At 51.3% G+C, this 17,101-nt stretch overlaps 2 protein-coding genes across 4 annotated transcripts; both read right to left on the reverse strand.

Annotated features, from left to right (window-relative positions):
* Positions 1-67: 67 nt before the first annotated feature.
* On the reverse strand, positions 68-5,301 carry polg2 (polymerase (DNA directed), gamma 2, accessory subunit). Of its 3 annotated transcripts, XM_029850282.1 has the most exons (9): positions 4,594-5,301; positions 3,329-3,434; positions 3,036-3,141; positions 2,748-2,927; positions 2,521-2,661; positions 1,009-1,089; positions 828-928; positions 555-749; positions 68-515 (listed from the first exon to the last, which is right to left on the reverse strand). In XM_029850282.1, exons 1-8 carry the CDS (start codon positions 5,081-5,083, stop codon positions 584-586), a joined length of 1,371 nt encoding a protein of 456 aa, XP_029706142.1. In that variant the 5' UTR covers positions 5,084-5,301; the 3' UTR covers positions 68-515; positions 555-583. The 3 variants fall into 3 exon arrangements, 2 of the variants coding, with proteins under 2 accessions (XP_029706142.1, XP_029706141.1); XM_029850281.1 differs by having other exon boundaries at positions 69-749; XR_003891461.1 differs by lacking the exon at positions 68-515 and having other exon boundaries at positions 609-749; positions 1,013-1,089.
* Positions 5,302-5,904: 603 nt separating this feature from the next.
* LOC101065169 (probable ATP-dependent RNA helicase DDX5) lies at positions 5,905-13,128 on the reverse strand. The gene is made up of 13 exons (XM_011617892.2): positions 12,923-13,128; positions 12,128-12,299; positions 11,836-11,932; positions 11,632-11,765; positions 11,357-11,422; positions 10,959-11,100; positions 10,728-10,888; positions 9,917-10,089; positions 8,817-8,927; positions 8,595-8,656; positions 8,423-8,482; positions 6,846-7,067; positions 5,905-6,728 (listed from the first exon to the last, which is right to left on the reverse strand). Exons 1-13 carry the CDS (start codon positions 12,961-12,963, stop codon positions 6,271-6,273), a joined length of 1,899 nt encoding a protein of 632 aa, XP_011616194.1. The 5' UTR covers positions 12,964-13,128; the 3' UTR covers positions 5,905-6,270.
* Positions 13,129-17,101: the final 3,973 nt, after the last annotated feature.

Below are 17,101 nucleotides of genomic sequence, written 5' to 3' on the forward strand. Positions count from 1 at the left end.
CGGGGCTCCTTTGCATGAATCACTGCAGCGCCAGATGGAGGCGACGCACTAGTACAGAACTTATCTAACAACAATCTGACCTATTCTATTAATTTGCAGTGGATTAAATTGACAGTGGAAGCAACATGCAATCATTTGTTTTTTGAAAGGCACCAGGATGGTTCCAGGAAACAAGGCCGACACAGCAGCTCCCTGCATCCTCGTTAAACACCGTCTTTAATAACATGGTGACATGTTTTGGGCTCTGTGAGGAAATGTAAGAATACAATAGCCACCGCTAAGAAACCCAATATACATTTATATGTATATATACATATATATATATGTATATGTATATATATGTATATATACATATACATATATATATATATATGTATATGTATATATACATATACATATATATATATGTATATATATGTGTGTTATGTGTAGATGAAAAAGCTGGTGTAAAGAACAGTTGTTCAACAGCCATGAAATAACCTTAAACTGCTCTTAACCAGTGGCCCATCCCAGTCCTGGTTCAGTGGTTCCTGGTTCAGTGGCCCATCCCAGTCCTGGTCCAGTGGCCCATCCCAGTCCTGGTTCAGAGACTGTGGGCAGCAGAAATGTGTCTGCAGATGTAGCTTGTGGTCTCCGAGACGTGCACGGTCTCTTTGATGGTGGTGTCCCGACTGCGCACCTGCAGCAGCCCGTTCTCCAGGGTGCCGTCACTGACCACCACGGTGAAGAGCACCCCCATCTCATCGTACCTGAAACACAGGCATCAGTCAGCGCCTCCATGACGACACGTGCGTGTGCTTCTGCCACAACACTAAAGTTCCCGTTACTTCGCCATCATCTGCTCCAACGATGCCGCTTGAGTCTTCAGATGTCCCGGCCACACACACACTCCGGCCTCCTTAAGCTCCTGCATCAGTCCTTCACACAGCTACAGACGGAGCAACATCCCATCATTGACTGATGATGCAACACTAAAGTTCTGTTAAAGTCCAAGCGTGTTTGTCTCACCTGCCTCAGTTCTGCCGTGGCTCCTCGGCCGAGCTCTAAAGCCACTTTGACCGGCGCCAATGCTGGATGTAATTTCAGAACCTGAAATAACAAATGGCCCAGAACTAGTTTATCATGAGTAAACGATCAGTGACGGGTTTGTTGGGACGTGATGGGGGTGGAGAGCGTAGGACAGTGGGGACAGGGTTCTGCTCCAAAGGCAGGGTTGGATCCTGAGATGAAGAGGTTGAGGTTCTTTAGGAGTAAGTAGTAGGGATTGGACCATCAGAGGGACAGCACCGGTTAGATGTTCCGGTGGTTTGGACATGTGCAGAGGAGGGACAATTAACATATGAGGACAGAGAGAGGCTCAAGATGGAACTGCCAGTGAGGGTTAGGGTTAGGGGGCAGGGTACCGAGCTAGGAGGGTTAGGGTTAGGGGGCAGGGTACCGAGCTAGGAGGGTTAGGGTTAGGGGGCAGGGTACCGAGCTAGGAGGGTTAGGGTTAGGGGGCAGGGTACCGAGCTAGGAGGGTTAGGGTTAGGGGGCAGGGTACCGAGCTAGGAGGCAGTGTGCAGGGTTAGGAGTTAGGAGCCAGGGCGCCTAGTCAGGAGTTAGGGGGCAGGGTGCCTAGTCAGGAGTTAGGAGGCAGGGTGCCAGGAGTTAGGAGGCAGGGTGCCTAGTCAGGAGTTAGGAGGCAGGGTGCAGAGTTAGGAGCTAGGGTGCTGAGTTAGGAGGCAGGGCGCCGCGTTAGGAGGCAGGGTGCCAGGAGTTAGGAGGCAGGGTGCCAGGAGTTAGGAGGCAGGGTGCCAGGAGTTAGGGCGCAGGGTTAGGAGGCAGGGTGCAGAGTTAGGAGTTAGGGCGCAGGGTTAGGGGGCAGGGTGCAGAGTTAGGAGTTAGGGCGCAGGGTTAGGGGGCTGGGGCCGAGCTAGGAGGCAGGGTGCAGAGTTAGGAGTTAGGGCGCAGGGTTAGGAGTTAGGGTGCCGAGTTAGGGGGCGGGGGGCCGAGCTAGGAGGCAGGGTGCAGAGTTAGGAGTTAGGGCGCAGGGTTAGGAGGCAGGGTGCAGAGTTAGGAGTTAGGGCGCAGGGTTAGGAGGCAGGGTGCAGAGTTAGGAGGCAGGGTGCAGAGTTAGGAGTTAGGGCGCAGGGTTAGGAGGCAGGGTGCAGAGTTAGGAGCTAGGGCGCAGGGTTAGGAGGCAGGGTGCAGAGTTAGGAGTTAGGGCGCAGGGTTAGGAGGCAGGGTGCAGAGTTAGGAGTTAGGGCGCAGGGTTAGGAGGCAGGGTGCAGAGTTAGGAGTTAGGGCGCAGGGTTAGGAGGCAGGGTGCAGAGTTAGGAGGCAGGGTGCAGAGTTAGGAGTTAGGGCGCAGGGTTAGGAGGCAGGGTGCAGAGTTAGGAGCTAGGGCGCAGGGTTAGGAGGCAGGGTGCAGAGTTAGGAGTTAGGGCGCAGGGTTAGGAGGCAGGGTGCAGAGTTAGGAGGCAGTGTGCAGAGTTAGGAGCTAGGGCGCAGGGTGACACTGGCTACACAGCTCCTCACCTTTCTCTGCTGAAGCCCGTGTTTGCTGTTGCCGACTTTACTGAGCTGCTGAAGGGAATCGGACAGGAACGCCATCATTCCGAGGTCCACTTTACCGGTGACAGTCACAACATGAGGGACAGTCTTGCGACCGTCTCTGCCCTAGAACAAACGGACGATTAATGATTGTTAAACCCTCCCAGGTTCTGTAAAACATGTAGAAGCAGAAGTAGCTGTCGCCAGCTGACCTGAACTTTGGAACCTTTGTGCACGTGCAGGAGCTCAGCGTTTCCTCTGAGTGACAGCGTCTCGATGGGCTTCTGTCCCCACGGAAACCTGTAGAAGATGCTCAGGCCACGCGACACCGGCGCCTCCGTTTCCTCCTCTGGGACCTCTCTGCTGCTGAAGTTTGATGGAGACAGTGCAAACTGTAAAGAAATAATCACATTTAAACGGAGCACAAAGAATCTGGAAAGACTGAGGTGATGATTGTGGGTGCGTCGCCACAAACTCCGGACGGAACCTCAAATACCCACGTTCCTCCACCACTTTAATCTCTGGCGGGTCCAGTGATCCAGCCACTGGCCCGAGGTACGAGGGGAACAGAACCACACCAGCGATGTAAGGGTGGCCTCGCCTGGACTGAGAACAAGAGGAAACAAACTACAGTCATTCCTCTACATAATTCATGGAGAGTTTGAAAGACTTTTTAAACTACACGAACAGATTAAACCTGCCTAAAATACACGACCCCATAAACACTTAAGAAATGGCTACAATGGAGTTTGTACCAGCAACTCCAGCCTGGATGAATTCAATCTAACCTCACCAACCAGAGCTTCCTGGGGGCTGGAAGCAGAGCCCAGTCTCAGCCAGCCCAAATGGTAACCTTCTGTTCACCAGTGCTAGTGATGGCTCAAACTGGTCCAAGGCACCTGGAAACAAGTCCCACTGTTGCTTTAGCTCGGAGAGGGTTAGGGTTAGGAGGGTTAGTAGGGTGGGTTAGGGTTAGTAGGGTCAGGGTTAGTAGGGTTAGTAGGGTGGGTTAGGGTTAGTAGGGTCAGGGTTAGTAGGGTTAGGAGGGTGGGTTAGGGTTAGGAGGGTCAGGGTTAGTAGGGTTAGGGTTAGGAGGGTTAGTAGGGTCAGGGTTAGGGTTAGGAGGGTTAGTAGGGTGGGTCAGGGTTAGGAGGGTTAGTAGGGTGGGTTAGGGTTAGTAGGGTTAGGGTTAGTCGGGTTAGGGTTAGTAGGGTTAGTAGGGTTAGGGTTAGGAGGGTTAGTAGGGTGGGTCAGGGTTAGGAGGGTTAGTAGGGTGGGTTAGGGTTAGTAGGGTCAGGGTTAGTAGGGTTAGTAGGGTGGGTTAGGGTTAGTAGGGTCAGGGTTAGTAGGGTTAGGGTTAGGAGGGTTAGTAGGGTGGGTTAGGGTTAGTAGGGTTAGGGTTAGTAGGGTTAGGAGGGTTAGTAGGGTGGGTTAGGGTTAGGAGGGTCAGGGTTAGTAGGGTTAGGGTTAGGAGGGTTAGAAGGGTGGGTCAGGGTTAGTAGGGTTAGGGTTAGTCGGGTTAGGGTTAGTAGGGTGGGTTAGGGTTAGGGTTAGGAGGGTTAGTAGGGTGGGTTAGGGTTAGTAGGGTTAGGGTTAGTAGGGTGGGTTAGGGTTAGTAGGGTCAGGGTTAGTAGGGTGGGTTAGGGTTAGTAGGGTCAGGGTTAGTAGGGTCAGGGTTAGTAGGGTTAAGGTTAGGAGGGTTATGGTTAGTAGGGTCAGGGTTAGGGTTAGTAGGGTCAGGGTTAGTAGGGTTAGTCGGGTTAGGGTTAGTAGGGTTAGGGTTAGTAGGGTCAGGGTTAGTAGGGTTAGGGTTAGTCAGGTCAGGGTTAGTAGGGTCAGGGTTAGAAGGGTCAGGGTTAGTAGGGTCAGGGTTAGGGTTAGCAGGGTTAGGGTTAGTAGGGTTAGGGTTAGTACGGTCAGGGTTAGGGTTAGCAGGGTTAGGGTTAGGGTTAGTAGGGTTAGGGTCAGGGTTAGTACGGTCAGGGTTAGGGTTAGCAGGGTTAAGGTTAGGAGGGTTAAGGTTAGCAGGGTTAAGGTTAGGAGGGTTAGGCACTTTACCTTGAAAGAAGCTGGTTCTCATGAACGGGGACCTCTGCAGGAGCTCCTGGACCTGCTGGATGAGCTCTTCCCTGCTTAGTTCTTTGCGTCCTAATATTTGAGCCACATTATCCAAGTCAACCATCCCGAGCGGACCTGCTCCACCGAGGGGAGGGTTCTGGCTGCAGTTTAGAGTCTTTATTCCAAACACCTGATCCGAGGATGTGGTGAGGGAGCGCCACCACTGATCCAACAGGTTCCTCCTCAAGCCCATGCCCAGAGGTCCATAGCTGCAGCTCAGCCCGTGCTGAAACAGTTCCATGTTAGTCTGACCCGGTGATATGTAGTAGCTATCCACACAGAACTGCAACAGAGGTTCGACCTGACCCAGGTTCTGTGGTGCGGAACTGCAGCAGCGTCTGGGTCGCTGCAGAATCAGAACCAGTTCTGGGAGGTACCGACGCCTCCACACAGACGGACAGATGTAGTTAATGGCGCAGCGTGGAAACATTTTCACAAACTGGACCAGAGGGCTCCGATTAAAAACCAACTACTAATTACAGAAGGAACCCACGTGATTAATCATCAACTCATTTTCTGTTTATTTCTCATCAACATTACGCAACTACGAAATCAAACATGAAGATTCTGTGTGTTAAAACTTTACCTACACGACATCGCTATAAGGTCATGAAATTCGAATTCGCTGCTCGAGTTGTGACACGAACCGGAAGTAGAACCTTTACATCCGGGGGATTTTCACACGATCACGTGACGAGAACCCGCCAGCTCAGCATATTGTTAAAAAGCTAAATGAACTTGGGTTCGCTTTAGAATATTATATTAGAATTAGACCCCGATAAAGGTCCAAACGGGACCACTGTGCTCCGGGGACTTATCAGATTATACTACTTTGGTTTAAAAAAATGTCTTATAAAATATAGTACACATGTAACTGTAATCAGGGATAGAAGCTTAATTATTCTAAAATAATGTCTTAATGGAGCAATCACATGCAGCTCTGCTTTGACCCGACTCTTTATGTTCCCTCTAATTCATGCAACTCATTTCTTACCAGGTGTTCAAAGAAATGAACATATATATATATATATATATATATATAAATAAATAACACTATACATTAAATCTTTGGTGTCCGCTCAACGTGTGGAAGGATTGTTTGCACATGAAAAAGAAACTCTACAAGTGGTTTGACTGCTTCAGCTTTTAAAAGATTTGGCTTCTGATTAGAATGAAGTCATTTGTGATGCGATACGGTTGGCACGGCAACGTTCACGCCATGGAACTGCCTACAGGTACTCACACATCCAACACAGCAGTGATCCCATTTTATTGTTTTTATTTGAAAGGATGACACACTTATATCATCTCATCACATCACTTTAAACAGAGCACAAACCCACGGCCTAAATCTAGGAGGAATAAATAACTGAGGAATGTGGAGGAAAAGTGCAGCAACCAAAGCTGCTCTATGGGAGACGTATGGAGGACACGCGTCCGCCGCCTTAACTCAATGGCCTGGGCTCAATATTAAAACTAACCCTGCTGCAAGCAAAAAAGTCAAAAAAAAGTTAACCAGCACGAGTACAAAGGATAACATCTGTAATTAACAATAATCATACAGAAAGGTTTCAAGGCTCAACAAAACCAGGTCAGTTCCACATGCGGAGTTAATATCTACTGTGGAAAGGGTGGTGGCATGGGATAGGGGACCATCGGGGGTGGGGTTGGTGGCTGCTGGCCCTGCTGTGGCGGCGGCGGCGGCTGAGAGGCGAATGGGAACGCTGGATGATTCATCCCATTTTGGGCGGACCTCTGCATGCCCCCAAACTGGGGGGGGCCCTGGAAGCTCTGGTTCCCAAAGGCACCCACCTGATTCGCCGAAGCTCCGAAATGTCCCTGTCCATTACTGCTGCTATAGCTGTTGTTCCCATAACCACCACCAGGGTTACCACCATTACCTCCACAGCCAACACCATTCTGGACCTTAATGCCACCAAAGCCACCTTTTGGCCCCCCACCAAATCCCCTATCATTGTCCCTATCCCTGTAGCCACCATAGCCGCTCCTCGCACCCCCAGAATACCTATCACGGCGATCATCCTTGAAGCCACCTCTCCCCCCCCTTCCACGACCTGGATGACATGGAGACAGACAGAGGCAGTTATTGGACACACCGGCCTAGGGTCAGGGTCAGGGTCAGGGTCAGGGTCAGGGTCAGGGTCCACCGTCAGGACAGGCCTGGGTCTCACCTCCTCTGTCCTCGGCCATCTGCATCAGCTTGGGGTTTATGGCCTGGTTGGCCTCCCGGAGCACAGAGATCAGGTCGCCGGCTTGTTTCATGTTATTGGGGGTGAAGAAGGTGTAAGCGGTGCCCGTTTTTTGACTTCGGGCTGTGCGTCCAATGCGATGGATATAGTCCTCGGAGGAGTTAGGGTAGTCATAATTGATGACAAATTTCACATCCTCCACATCTGTGAAAGTGTTGCAGTGTGGCAAAACAAAACATGGAGGCCACACAGGATTTTGCACACCACAACAGCCAGATCAAAGGAGAAGAGTTAGCAGCTGGAAAGGCTGTGGGAGAAGACCATGAGGCTGCGGAGGAAGCGGGTTTAAACATCAGCATCATTCACATCTACTCCATGGGAATACTACTGTGGGAAGAGAGAAACGATGCACACTCCCCTCACGTTCCAGAATCAAAATGTTCCAACAGACCTTCGCTCTCCCCTTTGATGTCCACGGGAGACAAGGACGTGTTTGAGCCTTACCATAAAGGAGTATGCATTCACTAGTCCTTTCCCAACGCAGTGAAATCCCCCACAAATTGTCAAGTGACATCCAGGAACTTGTACGCAGCTGGGCCAGAATATGCACTGGGGCCTCCTGGGGCCAATAAGACCTTCCACTGGTGTGGTTTTAGCCAGCACATTCACCAAAGAGGCTTTCTCTAAAGGCCACACTGCATGTCTTGCCAAGACAAAGATATGGTGATAATTTTATCGAGGCCCAAAATGTGAAGGGCCAGAGTACTGAACCATGTCGGATCCCTCAGACGGAACAATTCTCCCACCATTTTCATCAGTTTCATCAAGGCAAGCTCTTCCTGAAGCCAGTGTTCACTTGAGAAAATGTCTCTCCTTGGCAGGTCTTGACATGACTATAAAACACAGGCAAGGGAGGAACTTTGCTTTAACCTGTCTCGCTCTCGTCTCGCTACGATTCCACTACGCCCCTAACGACATGTGCCAGGTCTCATCAATTTCCCCAAGAAAGTCAAAAATTTCAACCTGCTCTCTCCATTTAGAAATCCAGCACTTTAGTGGGCAAAAGAAAAGAACTTGAGGTTTAGACAGATTCACAAGCTCCCCAACGAGACAATTGTTCCAAATCTCAAACCAGCGACTGAACGTAGCCCTAGCTAACGCGACAGCGTGCAGAAGGAAGCTGAACTGGTTTGGAGGTTTGAGTTGGAAGCAGCTGGATGCCATTTGGTCAGGTGAGATCCATGGACAGAGAACAGATGTGAGTATGTTTCAACAGCATCTCCTAAATAAAGGCTTAGCCACTCAGCCTTTTGAGGATCACTGGCACACGAGAGCTTTCACCTCTCTAGGCTCACTGGGTGGCACGCCAGTTGAGCACATGTCATCCTTCTCCCTCTCCAGGCCTGGGACTGTCATGCCTAGCGCCTGCCACAAAGACTCCACCTTAAGGTGAGAAAAACTCAGAAAATGCATAGGTAAATGTTAAAGAAAGCAAAAGCACTTTCTTTAAAAGATTTTCAACACTGGCAGCCGTCTGGAGCCGTTAATGCGGTACTGACCTAATCCACGCGAGGCCACGTCTGTAGCGATGAGGATCGGAGCTTTGCCATATCGGAACTCTGGAAGGCGACAAAGCAAACATCAGCCAGCATCCTCGGTTCTACTGGCATCAGAACCTAGAGAGCAGCAACGGTGGCAGCAGCAGCATCACAGGCTCCTTTTATGTCTCACCATTCAGGACCCAGTCCCGTTCCTGCTGGCTCTTGTCTCCATGGATTCCCATTGCTGGCCACCTGGAACAGACCAGTTAGAATTTACCAGACCAGAACCCAAAGCTGCCGCTGACCACGAGGGTTGACCTCCTCCACAGCTCCTGGGCTCGGGGTGATGAGAATAGAAACGGACACCAGGGGGCAGCAAACCCCGCGTTTAGCATGAGCGGGAGACACGTACCCGTCTCTCCTCATCCTCCTGGTCAGCTCGTCACACCGTCTCTTGGTCTCCACGAAAATGATGGTCTTGTTTTCCTTTTCACTCATTATTTCCTCCAGCAAACGGATCAACCTGTGGGAATAACGTCCAGATTCCATATGTAAGAAAATGAATCCGACACTTTTAGGTGTGTGTGTGCGTGTGTGAGAGTGTGTGTGTGTGAGAGAGTGCGTGCGTGAGAGTGTGTGTGTGAGAGTGCGTTTGTGTGAGAGAGTGCGTGTGTGAGAGTGCGTGTGTGAGAGTGCGTGTGTGAGAGTGTGTGTGTGAGAGTGCGTGTGTGAGAGTGTGTGTGTGAGAGTGCGTTTGTGTGAGAGAGTGCGTGTGTGAGAGTGCGTGTGTGAGAGTGCGTGTGTGAGAGTGCGTGTGTGAGAGTGCGTGTGTGAGAGTGCGTTTGTGTGAGAGAGTGCGTGTGTGAGAGTGCGTGTGTGAGTGTGTGTGTGAGAGTGCGTGTGTGAGAGTGTGTGTGTGAGAGTGCGTGTGTGAGAGAGTGTGTGTAAGAGTGCGTGTGAGAGTGTGTGTGAGAGCGTGTGTGTGTGTGTGAGAGAGTGCGTGTGTGAGTGTGTGTGTGAGAGTGCGTGTGTGAGAGTGTGTGTGTGTGAGAGAGTGCGTGTGTGAGTGTGTGTGTGAGAGTGCGTGTGTGTGAGAGTGCGTGTGAGAGTGTGTGTGTGTGTGAGAGTGTGTGTGTGTGTGAGAGAGTGCGTGTGTGAGAGTGTGTGTGTGTGCGTGTGTGTGAGAGTGCATGTGTGAGAGTGTGTGTGTGTGAGAGAGTGCGTGTGTGTGTGAGAGTGCGTGTGTGAGAGTGTGTGTGTGTGTGTGAGAGTGTGTGTGTGAGAGTGCGTGTGTGAGAGTGTGTGCGTGTGTGAGAGTGCGTGTGTGAGAGTGCGTGTGTGAGAGTGTGTGTGTGAGAGTGTGTGCGTGTGTGAGAGTGTGTGTGTGAGAGTGTGTGTGTGAGAGTGTGTGTGTGAGAGTGCGTGTGTGAGAGTGTGTGTGTGAGAGTGTGTGTGTGTGCGAGAGTGTGTGTGTGTGCGAGAGTGTGTGTGTGTGTGAGAGTGCGTGCTCACTTGTCCTCCTTCTCCATGTCACTGCACACGTCCACGATCTGCAGGATGTTGTGGTTGGCACTGAGCTGCAGAGCACCGATGTTGATCTGGACGTAGTCCTTCAGGAAATCCTCGGCCAGCTGGCGAACTTCCTTGGGCCAGGTGGCGCTCCACATCAGAGTCTGACGGTCCGGCTGATGAAGAGCAACAGAGAAAGGTTCCCTCAAAACTGTTCCAAAGCTACGGAGAAACCAGGAGCAGCTAATCTGAGTCAGGGTCTGCCAGCTCCCCCTCTTCCATCTGAAGGTCACAGCCTTTCAGAGCCAACAGAGTAAGTCCGCCACACTCTGAATACACGCGGTCCCTCGTCCTGCCCTGTCCCTCGTCCTGCCCTGTCCCTCGTCCTGCTCTGTCCCTCGTCCTGCCTTGTCCCTCGTCCTGCCCTGTCCCTCGTCCTGCCCTGTCCCTCGTCCTGCCCTGTCCCTCGTCCTGCCTTGTCCCTCGTCCTGCCCTGTCCCTCGTCCTGCCTTGTCCCTCGTCCTGCCCTGTCCCTCGTCCTGCCCTGTCTCTCGTCCTGCTCTGTCCCTCGTCCTGCCTTGTCCCTCGTCCTGCTCTGTCCCTCGTCCTGCTTTGTCCCTCCGCTCCACAGAGGACATGAGCCCGTGTGCAGCCCGTCCAAGTCTCCGTGGACTCAGCATGACTCCAGCAGAACGTTCCTACGCTCCTTCTGAAGACCTCATGTCCTCCTCCCACGGTCACGTAACAGCAAACCCTGGACTGTCCCACATATTTTGGGATGGACGTGTGGTGTGTGTCCTAACAGGAGACTTACGCGGATTTGGTCCACTATCTTCCGTATCTGGGGTTCGAATCCCATGTCGAGCATGCGGTCCGCTTCGTCCAGGACCAGGTAGGTGCAACGCCGCAGGTTAGTCTTACCACATTCCAGGAAGTCGATGAGACGCCCTGGAGTAGCGATGCAGATCTCCACGCCTGAAAAGGAAGCACAGTCCTTTACCCAGGAGGCTCAGCGCTCCGTTACCCACACCCTGGCGAGCCGTACCCCTTTCAAGGTCTCTGATCTGAGGCCCTTTAGGCGCCCCCCCATAGATGCAGGTACTTTTGAGACGGGAAGCTCTGCCATACTCCGCAGCCACTTGCTGGACCTGCTGAGCCAGTTCTCGAGTTGGAGCCAGCACCAAACACTTGGGAGCAACAGAAACGGAAACTTAGCATCCATCGCCGAGCCACTTCCAGTTCCACACAAGTTATTGGCGTCCTCACTGGGAGCTAACTAGCTAAACTAGCACATTTCACCAGTGTAAAATGGCTCACTGAGCCCAGTCCAAAAGCAGCCGACGTCCCCATGAGCTGTGGGCGTTTGAGCATGGTCACCCTAACCTAAACTAACCCAAGCTAAGCTAACCTAACCCAAGATAACCACAAGACGAAGGTGCTCACTATGGGTCCATCTCCGTGCTCCAGGAACGGCTGGTGTTGAATGTGGACGATGGCGGGCAGCAGGTACTAAAGGAGGGAGAAGGAGGGAATGAATGGAGGCGTATCTGCTCTGGACAGTGACAACACTGCAGCTCGTTGTTCTGTTCGGGTCGCTTCAACACAACAAGACAATAAATCACGTTCCGTTCGGGTCGCTTCAACACAACAAGACAATAAATCACGTTCCGTTCGGGTCGCTTCAACACAACAGGACAATAAAAGTCGTCTCCACTCACGGCCAGCGTCTTCCCAGAGCCCGTTTGAGCGATGCCAACCATGTCTTTGCCACCGAGAGCCACGGGCCACCCCTGAGACTGGATGGGAGTTGGGTCAGTCCAGTTCTGCTTGCTAATAACTTCCATGACGTAGCCTAAAGAGGACGTTCAAAGGTTAGCGCCCGACAGCTCCTGATGGCTGAACGGGATGGGACGCTAACTTGCTTGGAAATGCAGCTTCGTGGAACTTCAGGATGGGCTTGGGACAGTCTCGGCCTTTGACCGTCACCTCTTTGCTCCGCCGGTACTGTTCGATCTCTTGCTGTCATAGAAAAACAAAGGTCGGAACAAAGGTCACCCTCATGTTGGGATTAAACCCAAACCCCTTCGTTGCTGTGGTGGATCTGCCCTCCCTTAAAAACCTGAACCACCAACCCTGAACTAAAACGATGGTGCCGTATTATTATGGGATACAGCCCAGAGTCAAATGCCCCGTCAGGATGGGAAGTGCCCTTACGGGGGGCCTGCGGCTGGTGTCGGGGTGCTCCTGGTAGAAGTTCTTCTGGAACTTGGGGAGCTCGCTCAGGTTCCAGTGCTTCTTCCGCAGCCTCTCTCCAGGGTTGCCGAACTTTCCTGGAGGTGCTCCGCTCTTGTTGCCCCCTCCTCCAAATCGAGGAGGTCCTCCATACCTGAAGGGAGAGAAAGCAGATGTTGCCCAGTGCCCAGCAGGAGATGCCCCACACACCTGCCCCACTGCACCCTGAGCCAGCTGCTGCCTGGCTCAAAGGCACTGCAACAGGCTGTGGGTCTGCTGGAAAAGGTTGCCGGTGTTGTTCAAGGCCTGCTGGGGTAACTGCAGGGGTAACTGCCCCGGTGGGGTAACTGCTGGAGTAACTGTATGATGGGGTAACTGCTGGAGTAACTTTATGATGGGGTAACTGCACCGATGGGGTAACTGCTGGAGTAACTTTATGATGGGGTAACTGCCCCGGTGGGGTAACTGCAGGGGTAACTGCCCCGGTGGGGGGTCTGTTTTCCACCGGCTGCTTGATAACAGACCATTACGTCACACACAAGGCGAGAGTTAGCTGCCATTTTATCTAAGACAAAAACTAAGAAGAGCGCTCAAACATCAACGCAGACACGGTTCGCCCCCAACCCTAACCCTAACCTAAACATTCCAACATAGGAACAACAAAAATATTCTAATCCTGCGACATTAGCGGGATAAAACTCACCGCTAGCTTGCTCGCAAACGCGGAAGCAGTTAGCGAGCAAGCTAGCGGCCTCCCGTCCAGAAACAGCGACCTACCCTCTATCTCTGCCCCGATCTCTGTCAGAAAAACCAGGCATTGCGATGCGATGCGATGCGATGGAACAGCTGAAAATCCGACGTCGAAGGCGCGTCGCGACGGCTAAATAATAGTGTAAAAATCACTGTCGTAAGAAGTGAAAACAGAAAATGCCTGCAGACAACAGACTGTCAAGATGGACGGAAATGACGTCTGTAGGACGCATAACAGCTGTATCAATGCGCGCCACATGTGGTTGGGTTGCTTTTCTTTTTATCACCTCAATAAAACTCGCTCATTATTAAACATTTATTGTTCAAATAAATTATGGAATGCACCAGTCGCCAGGTCAGAGAGGTTTGTAATTAATTTGCCCAGATGGTGAGCATAGTTTGTTCTGTTTTAGCATCTTATTAACGTTATTCATTTAGTTATAAAACATATAGTTAGTTCCACACATCCATTATAAATCTTAAAATTTGTATTAAATGAAAACTGAAAAAATAAAAGAAAAAAGAGAAGGGACAAAAACACCAACTGTACTCAAATACTCCAACTATAAAAACAAGAAAATGTTACTAAAACATATTAGCAGATATATTTGGTGAATTGTGCTCCATCCTGGGCTTTTAGTGCACTTTCAGGCTTAAAGGATTTCTGTTTTCTCTCTCTCTCTCTCTCACACACACACACACACACACACACACACACACACACACACACACACACACAGGTTTGCGCTACCCCCTAATTCCAGATATTGTATTGTTTTAGATACATCAGATTGTTCCTCTTATTTATGTCCCTCATTTTGTGTTCCCCTGTTAGAAATGAGAAATGCCATTTTAGCCATTTTAATTCTCTGTCCTGCATAATGGAGAATAGACAAATTAAATCCTGGAATCCTTGAACGCAGTCTTGTAACCTCACTGGGAGCACAAAAATGCATTTTTCTCTCTTTTTTTCAAAATGATCTGTTAAATAGTCCTCATAATAATCAACCATATCAATACAGCAACACTGTTTCAAGCTTTTTGATCAGCTCAGAGAGCCACATATGCAATGTTGTGTAAAAGAGAGGCACAAATAAATGTGAGCAGATGGCGTCTGCCTCCATCATCCTCCCTCAGTCCAAACGTGCACGATATCCGTGAATGTGCGTTGAGCTGCATCAGAGGCTTCACCTGAAGGCAGCCGGGTCAGACTCAGTCCGTTTCCAGCTCAGGTCCACCTTCCTTTTCACAACAAGAATCCAGGTATGCTAACAGAACTGCTAACACGGATGCTAACAGGTATGCTGGCAGGTGTTTCCCCACTTCCAGCAGCACAAGGAGGGTTTATTATATTACTCAAGCATCCAACGGTTCACAGACTTTGTAAATCAGCATCACAGAAAGTTTGTGAGAGTTTTAATTTCTCCTCTCGTCTCGTCTTCTTGACCTTTGTCCCGCTCAGGGTCACGAGGAGGGGTCACATGTGGCCGAAGGCGTCTTTTCAAATGTGAACGAGTGAGCATTCAACGGTGAGCAGATGTTTTTGGCCGCCAAGGCACGGAGAAAATGAGCCACAGTCAGGCTGCACAGGACAATACACACTTTTCTTACATGGAAGTGCACTGAGGAAGGACACGAGTTCCCTCGTTTGTGCGGTGCAGAAATAACTGTCAAGCGTATTTCCTTTTTTAAAATTTGGGAAAGAGCACAACTGAAGCGTCACACTTGGGTTTGTGTCACGCTGCTGCTGGTGTTTTGGGTCCGAAGAGCCGATTTATCAGGGTCACAAAGCAAATATTCCGAGCAGGCGGGCGACCGACGGGTGTAACGATGGCGCTGAAACCTGAGCTCGTGTTACGGAATAACCGAAGTCAGACGGAGACACCTGTGGTCAGCAGCTGTGTGGCAAAGTGAAGCAAGTTTAGCATCAAGCACCAGTTCAGCATCAAGCACCAGTTCAGCATCAAGCAGCAGTTTAGCATCAAGCACCAGTTCAGCATCAAGCACCAGTTCAGCATCAAGCAGCAGTTTAGCATCAAGCACCAGTTCAGCATCAAGCACCAGTTCAGCATCAAGCACCAGTTTAGCATCAAGCACCAGTTCAGCATCAAGCAGCAGTTCAGCATCAAGCACCGGTTTAGCATCAAGCACCGGTTTAGCATCAAGCACCAGTTCAGCATCAAGCACCAGTTTAGCATCAAGCACCAGTTCAGCATCAAGCAGCAGTTCAGCATCAAGCAGCAGTTCAGCATCAAGCACCAGTTTAGCATCAAGCACCGGTTCAGCATCAAGCACCAGTTCAGCATCAAGCACCAGTTCAGCATCAAGCACCAGTTCAGCATCAAGCAGCAGTTCAGCATCAAGCACCAGTTTAGCATCAAGCAGCAGTTTAGCATCAAGCACCAGTTCAGCATCAAGCACCAGTTTAGCATCAAGCACCAGTTTAGCATCAAGCACCGGTTCAGCATCAAGCACCAGTTTAGCATCAAGCACCAGTTTAGCATCAAGCACCAGTTTAGCATCAAGCACCAGTTCAGCATCAAGCACCAGTTTAGCATCAAGCACCAGTTTAGCATCAAGCACCAGTTCAGCATCAAGCACCAGTTTAGCATCAAGCACCAGTTCAGCATCAAGCACCAGTTTAGCATCAAGCACCAGTTCAGCATCAAGCACCAGTTCAGCATCAAGCACCAGTTTAGCATCAAGCACCAGTTTAGCATCAAGCACCGGTTTAGCATTTCTGAGCTAACTGGACCACAGGAATAAAGGTTCAGCTTTAATAACCAGCAGACACCAGCCAACAATGTGGATGTATTACACGTACACAGGTGAATCACATTCAGACCCGTTGCAGTTCGCCTACCAGCCGAGCATCGGGGTGGACGACGCCGTCATCTACCTCCATCTACCTCCATCTACCTCCATCTACCTCCATCTACCTCCATCTACCTCCTCCACTCCTCCCTCACTCACCTGGAGAAGGCTGGAAGCACTGTGAGGATCATGTTCTTTGATTTCTCCAGTGCGTTCAGCACCATCCAGCCCAGGCTGCTGGGGGACCAGCTGCAGGTAGCTGGGGTGGATCACCACCTCACAACATGGATCCTGGACTACCCCACACAAAGACCACAGTTTGTGAGGGTGAAGGGCTCCGGACCGGCTCCTCTGCAGCACCGGTGTCCCCCAGGGAACAGTTCTGGCTCCTCTCCTGTTCACCCTCTACACCGCGGACCTCTCATACAGCACATCTTCATGTCACCTCCAGAAGTTCTCTGATGACTCTGCTGCTGTCGGCCTCATCACGGACGGGGACGATACGGAGTACAGAGGACTCATTCAGGGCTTTGTGGACTGGAGCCTGTGGAACAACCTCCAGACCAACGCTGGCAAAACCAAGGAGCTGGTGGTGGATCTCCGCAGGTGTAACAACCCCCCTCCTGCACCAGTGAACATCCTGGGAACGGATGTTGACGTGGTGGAGTCCTATAAGTACCTGGGTGTTCACCTGAACAATAACCTGGACTGGACACACAACATAGACGCCCTGGTCAAGAAGGGCAACAGCAGAGTGTTCCTGCTCAGGAGGCTGAGGTCTTTGGGAGTGCAGGGACCCCTCCTGAGGACTTTCTATGACTCTGTGGTGGATCAGCCATCTTCTACGGGATAGTCTGCTGGTCCAGTAGCATCATGGACAGGGACAGGAAGAGGATGGACAGACTGGTAAGGAGGGCCAGCTCTGTCCTGGGATGTCCCCTGGACAGGGACAGGAAGGGGACAGACAGACTGGTGAGGAGGGCCAGCTCTGTCCTGGGATGTCCCCTGGACAGGGACAGGGAGAGGATGGACAGACTGGTGAGGAGGGCCAGCTCTGTCCTGGGATGTCCCCTGGACAGGGACAGGGAGAGGATGGACAGACTGGTGAGGAGGGCCAGCTCTGTCCTGGGATGTCCCCTGGACAGGGACAGGGAGAGGATGGACAGACTGGTGAGGAGGGCCAGCTCTGTCCTGGGATGTCCCCTGGACAGGGACAGGAGGAGGATGGACAGACTGGTGAGGAGGGCCAGCTCTGTCCTGGGATGTCCCCTGGACAGGGACAGGAGGAGGATGGACAGACTGGTAAGGAGGGCCAGCTCTGTCCTGGGATGTCCCCTGGACAGGGACAGGAAGAGGATGGACAGACTGGTGAGGAGGGCCAGCTCTGTCCTG

Source organism: Takifugu rubripes, chromosome 17 (genome assembly GCF_901000725.2).
Source record: "Takifugu rubripes chromosome 17, fTakRub1.2, whole genome shotgun sequence".
Taxonomy (NCBI): domain Eukaryota; kingdom Metazoa; phylum Chordata; class Actinopteri; order Tetraodontiformes; family Tetraodontidae; genus Takifugu; species Takifugu rubripes.